General features: G+C 37.1%; 1 protein-coding gene across 1 annotated transcript; it reads left to right on the top strand.

Annotated features, from left to right (window-relative positions):
• Positions 1-382: 382 nt before the first annotated feature.
• On the top strand, positions 383-1,513 carry LOC140169466 (5-hydroxytryptamine receptor 7-like). Its single transcript, XM_072192727.1, has one exon. The coding sequence runs from the start codon at positions 383-385 to the stop codon at positions 1,511-1,513; it is 1,131 nt and encodes a 376-aa protein (XP_072048828.1).
• Positions 1,514-6,434: the final 4,921 nt, after the last annotated feature.

Here is a 6,434-nt window from a genome sequence, read left to right as displayed (position 1 = left end):
CGAAGTTAAGACCTATAAAAGTCCAAAATCTTACACTAAAAGACACAATTTCATGCCTAATTTTAACACCAGGAGTTTTGTTAAAAGGTATATCCAAGCACTATGTTTTTAACTGACATTATTGAAGAAAAACATGTTACTTTATATTTGACCGAGAAAATTAATTTCATGGCAAAAAGGTGTATCTCTGAATTGTGCTGATTTCAACATGTATCGATTGACTTTCAGCGCGACTGTGCATAGCATGCAATAGAAGCTGTTCAGTAGCGTACTGAGTGGTAACATGTTATGCTCCACTTGCCTACTCTCACCAACTCATCATAACGGCTTGAACCAATTCAGAGATCAGCTGCATCATTTTACTTCCCAATTGGTAATCCCAATGGATTCTGCTTATATTGCAGAAGCATTTGATGGAATGATTTTGACAAACCTAATCAATGGGTCCTCTACTGGTGATATGAATACAGGTTGCACTAATAAAGGTCTTATGAATGATACCCCATCCCAACCACATCGTCCTGCTATGCCGGTTATTCCAACATCTGTGATAATTACTGCTCATTCTTTGATGTTCATCATTGGCGGTTTGGGTAATATCGGCACCATTTCTACTTTTGCACTGGATCCCAAACTACGTGAAAAGGCGAGCGATTTCATCATCCTTGCACTCGCTGTGGCTGACTCCTACATATGTTTGGTTGAGACCACATTTATTGTTGTTACAGAGGTAATGGGTACCTGGATTTTTGGCGATGTTTGCTGCAAAATGCGATATGTAATGCTGGCCTCTTGTCTTAACGCTGGAATAAACTTGATTCTTACTCTAAGCTGGGATCGTTATCTCTTGCTTGCAAAAGAGTATGGTGGCTATGTGAAAATGCAGACAAGAAAGATGATATTTGCCCTTATAATCATAGCCTGGATATGCGCAGTGATCCCTGTAATTGCTATCAATGTGAAGTTTGCATGGAGAAGTTCCTTAATAAACGTTGGTACGCATCTACAATGTTGGCCTGCTTCATCTTTCAGTTCAGCGTACCTGCTGACAGAGCTCCTCCTGTTGCGGTGTTTCCCGATCGGACTTGTTCTTATATTTGGAGTCCTGTTTCTAATCCGCTTGCGACAACGTCTTTTTCAGTCACGGACAAGTTTCGACGGTATGGTTATGGCTGGAACGTCGCGGGTGAGTACAGGGAACACAGATCATCAGGAGCAAAAGGCTGCCCGAGTTCTGCGTAAACGTTACCAAAAACCGACCATCATGTACGCTGCTTTTGTCTTCGCACTTATCCTCTGCACTACCCCTCTCTCTATCTACGCAATCAGCTTTACTGTGATTTGTCCTGAGTTCTGTTTTCAGTTGATTACACTGGATAGTCTGATTCTAGTGGCATACTTTAACTCCTGTATTAATCCGATTTTGTATGCACTAACTAATAGGAAAGTGAGACAATTTTATGCCAGGTACCTACAAAAGGTGTTCAAGACTGAGAGACAGAGGGTGAACTAAGTTCGGTTGTTTGATGGCATGTAAAACTGTTCCATTTAAAGTAAAGTTCAACAATGATGGCGCTATTTTATAGGAACCTACAAAAGTTGTTCAAATTTATACGCGTGTCCATACGCAGAGATTGTCCATTGAAATGTGTGTGATACTTTGCGCATAAAAAATGACATTGCGATTTCACATTTTGGATTCCAACGTGGAATAAAACTACGTTGAAATATCTGATTTTACCTCATGTCGAAGTTCATGCAACGCCCCCAATTTTCAGGACGAAAAAGTCATATTTTGAAAGTAAAGTCATGATATATGGATGTAGTTGTCCTTAATCTACTAAAATATATGTTTTGGGGCAACTAGAATACTTGGGGAGCACAAAAATACAAGCTAATACAATTAAATTTAAGCAGCATGTAAACCTTGGTTTTCAGTCAAAATCATAAGCGTGCTGTTTGAATTAGGCAGAGGCCATGTAGTCTGCGCTATACCATTATCTTTTCCACACGGTTGTTTGATGGTCTCATTTATTAGTTTTTCAAACAAAACATCGTGTATAACCAAATTTTAGGCTTAAACAGCTAAAAGTGATATTGTGCTAATGTAAACAGATGCTTTTGAGTCGTTCTCAACTTTAATTTCCCCTCTTTTACAAAATTATTCACTTTTATAGTATTTTTAAAGATATAAAATGTACCTATTATTGACAAAATTGGTGGCGCTATTTAGTTACTGGAAATTACCCTTTCAAGCTTTTAATACAAATAATTCCTTTTATTGTTTGATAAAATATGTTTACAAAATTTCCTTGTTGCTTGTTTCACCTATTCCAGCTGTTTTAATAGCGGTATTAATCACCCAACCCTTGCAAATAAAGAAATATGATTTAGGATAAATAGCGCCATCTATAGTTTGCATTTAGTTAATAATGAAGCCAATTCTACAGACATCAAACAGCCGTATGCCCTCTATTGACCTAGATCAGATATTATAGTAACTTTTAGTCTTTGTTCCAGGCTCCTTGTTCTCCTTCGTGACGAATGAGCACAATCCAGTTTGGAACCGAGACTAGAAATATTTAACACCGTATTAACGGACGTAAAAACGTACGTTAAAACGTACGGTCCACGTGCTGCGTATGGAACATCGCAATCTCTCTAATATCAATAATTGAATCCAAACATTAAACTTCTCTTTATATCAATTGTATCAATATTGTTGCCGAGGCTATAATAATAGAGATGAGATTTCTGAACGGGATTTAGTATAGAAAGAGAAAAAGATCCGTTACGTGATGATGACACTAATCATGCTAATATGTGGATAAAACGTGGCCTAGGGGCCTATATTAAAGCCAAAAAAAATCTGCTTTATAATTGTCAAATTCTGCTTTCTTATCTTCTGTTTTGTAAATTTTGCAATTTTCAAAATGTTTACTTTGTTCGCAAAAAGTTTAATTTTACGATTTTAGCCTGATGCATTTATTATTTTATGTTAACACATTCTATGTTATGTGACATTTTGAAGCCGATTTTAATATTTATATCATTTTACTGATAATATTGTTCATTATTTTCATTTTTGTGGGGTTTTGATTTTTTTATTCTCTTCATATGAAGACTGCATTTTCTGCTTTTCATCCTAAATTCTGCCTTTATTCGCGGAAAATCTGAAACGCAGAAACATTCGTGCAGGCTTTAGCCTATATATAGCAGAAAGAGATGATGATTGATTCGGGACGTGACACTAAATGCTATCTTCAGTAGATATACGTTCAAAGACTTCCCTATAACACGTGTTATGCGCGCGTGCAGAAAATTGTCATTATTTTTTGACCTAAATACTGAGCTAAGGGCGTATAAATAGGGAGACATGAAAGTCTGGGACGTAACGTAGCCTAATTGTATAACATGACTTATACAATATGAAGAGATTAAGATTTAGGACGCGGCGGGCTATTTTTATACAATATTTGGCATTTTCCCCAAAAAATCAATTAAAAGCTTCATTGCATGATAGTGACACAAATTGACTGTAAAATGTTTGTTCCATTTTGAGAATCTTTTAGATATAGTCGTAACCTCTACCTCAGATAACCATGATGACATGTCTTTGAATACGAGGGTCGGTCAATAAGTAATGAAAGTTGTCTTGTGATCCAATATGAGGATTATTTTCAAGGCATTTCTCAATTCTCGCATTTCACAATACGATGCACCTCCAGCGGTCGCTGGGTCGAGGCCAAAATACTCAGTGCATCATGGGAAAATGAGTCGACATCCAAAGCCCGCGTAATACCATTACTTCCATGGTAATACGAATACAATACAGGAACATGCATCATTGTGGGTTTAAATGTCATTATAATGATGTTACATGCGAATGCACACTAAAACAACAATTTACAATTATAGTAGATCCATTTTCTATCTAATCATCACAGGGAATCCTTCGTGGAGCTGTTTTCAACATATTTATTATCGCACTCGCGTGAAAATTCAATAGCAGCTAGAACGGCGATGTCGACTCTGGAAAATTTGACTGCCAAAAGCAACCGTTGGCGGCCCCACGTATTGTGAAACACGAGAATTAGTGTGGCTATAATTATACAGAAAGATTATACTGCAATAGCAATTGATTTCGCAGTACTTATACGCTAATATAAGCTAAATACCGGATAATCTGGCTCATTTTAAACACACTCTATGATCACATAAACATTGTACTTTACAATAATACTTTATTACGTAACAGCATTAGCATAAAACTACATGGTCTACATTCCTTGGCTGAAAATGAGTCGGATTTATTAAGGGAAATAAGATGCTGAAATGAGGTATTGTTGTATTTTTTTTTTACATTTTCTCAGCTCATAATACCACCTTTGTCGAGCTGACAAGGTTTTAGTTTACTCATAATGTGTGGTCAAAATATATGTTATTTTTGACAAACATTTTCTCTAAACATTTTGATATTGCCAACAATAGTACCCGTGGACATTTAATATTTTGCCAGTTCTGTTTACAAACCCCAAATATTAAAGCCATATTATAACATTTGCTGAGGACGACGCCCTTACTGATTTTTTTAAATTCATTTCTTTACACGATTATATTGTACTTTATTAAACCAATATACCCTGCAAAAATCAAGACTCTGGGTGCTGTAGTTTTGTCAAAATCCGAGATTTTGAATAAAACGCTGGAACCGGAATTATTAGTCGAACGCATACACGATGTTCATAATACACAGTACGTAAACGGCGTGCGGGACGCGTTATTTCTTTCTGCAACCATGATGGGCCGCAATGCGATAACACATAGTACATACATGTAATTATATGCCTATGAGACTAGATATAACACGAGTTTATTACCATTATTATTTCCTCTTACTTAATAAAATAAAAAGAAATCGATAGAATTAAAATTCTACAAAGGTTTACCTGGGGTTCGAACCCACATCCTATGTATCCATAGTCTAATGCCTACACGACTGTGCTATGATTCGTTGTGCCAGAAAGGTGTTTGTTTATGATACTTATTGATTACGGAATAAAGTGCATACACACAATATACTATTACTAGTATATTAGTCCTAATAAATACGAATATAATCCTAACCCTAATCCCTAACCCTAACCCTAACCCTTACCCTTACACTAACCCTAAACCCTAACCCTAACCCCTAAACCCTAACCCTAACCCTAACCCTAACTCTAACCCTAAACCCTAACCCTAACCATAACCATAAGACCCTAACCCTAACCCCTAACCATGACAATAATGAACCTTGCCTCGGACGATGCGGTTAGTGATATATTGCGGCCCATTATGGTTGCAGAAAGAAATTAAGCGTGCGGGACGCGTTATTTCTTTCTGCAACCATAATGGGCCGCAATGCGATAACACATAGTACATACATGTAATTATAGGCCTATGAGGCTAGATATAACACGAGTTTATTACCATTATTATTTCCTCTTACTTAATAAAATAAAAAGCAATCGATAGAATTAAAACTTCTACAACGGTTTACCTGGGGGTTCGAACCCACAATCTATGTATCCATAGTCTAAAGCCTACACGACTGTGCTATGATTCGTTGTGCCAGAAAGGTGTTTGTTTATGATACTTATTGATTACGGAATAAAGTGCATACACACAATATACTATTACTAGTATATTTAGTACTAATAAATACGTATTTCTTTCTGCAACCATAATGGGCCGCAATGCGATAACACATAGTACATACATGTAATTATAGGCCTATGAGGCTAGATATAACACGAGTTTATTACCATTATTATTTCCTCTTACTTAATAAAATAAAAAGCAATCGATAGAATTAAAAATTCTACAACGGTTTACCTGGGGGTTCGAACCCACAATCTATGTATCCATAGTCTAATGCCTACACGACTGTGCTATGATTCGTTGTGCCAGAAAGGTGTTTGTTTATGATACTTATTGATTACGGAATAAAGTGCATACACACAATATACTATTACTAGTATATTAGTACTAATAAATACGTATATAACCCTAACCCTAACCCCTAATCCTAATCCTAACCCTAACCCTAACCCTGACCCTAACCCTAACCTAACCCTAACCCTAACCCTAACCCTAAACCCTAACCCTAACCCTAACCCTAAACCCTAACCCTAAACCCTAACCCTAACCCTAACCCTAACCCTAACCCTAAACCCTAACCCTAACCCGTAACCCGTACCCTAACCCTAACCATAAGACCCTAACCCTGACAATAATGAACCTTGCCTTGGACTATGCGGTTAGTGACATATTGCGGCCCATTATGGTTGCAGAAAGAAATTAAGCGTGCGGCACGGTGATCTACACAACAAAGGGTCGTACCATAACATGACCGAAGGAGTGGTACGTATTGGCGACATATGCGCTGGTAG

This window comes from Amphiura filiformis, chromosome 14 (genome assembly GCF_039555335.1).
Source record: "Amphiura filiformis chromosome 14, Afil_fr2py, whole genome shotgun sequence".
Lineage (NCBI taxonomy): Eukaryota > Metazoa > Echinodermata > Ophiuroidea > Amphilepidida > Amphiuridae > Amphiura > Amphiura filiformis.
This window is presented reverse-complemented; position numbering and strand designations above follow the sequence as displayed.

What these genes read in the sequence shown, in the direction of transcription:
- LOC140169466 (XM_072192727.1), top strand. Translation starts at nt 383, where the DNA reads ATGGATTCTGCTTATATTGCAGAAGCATTTGATGGAATGATTTTGACA.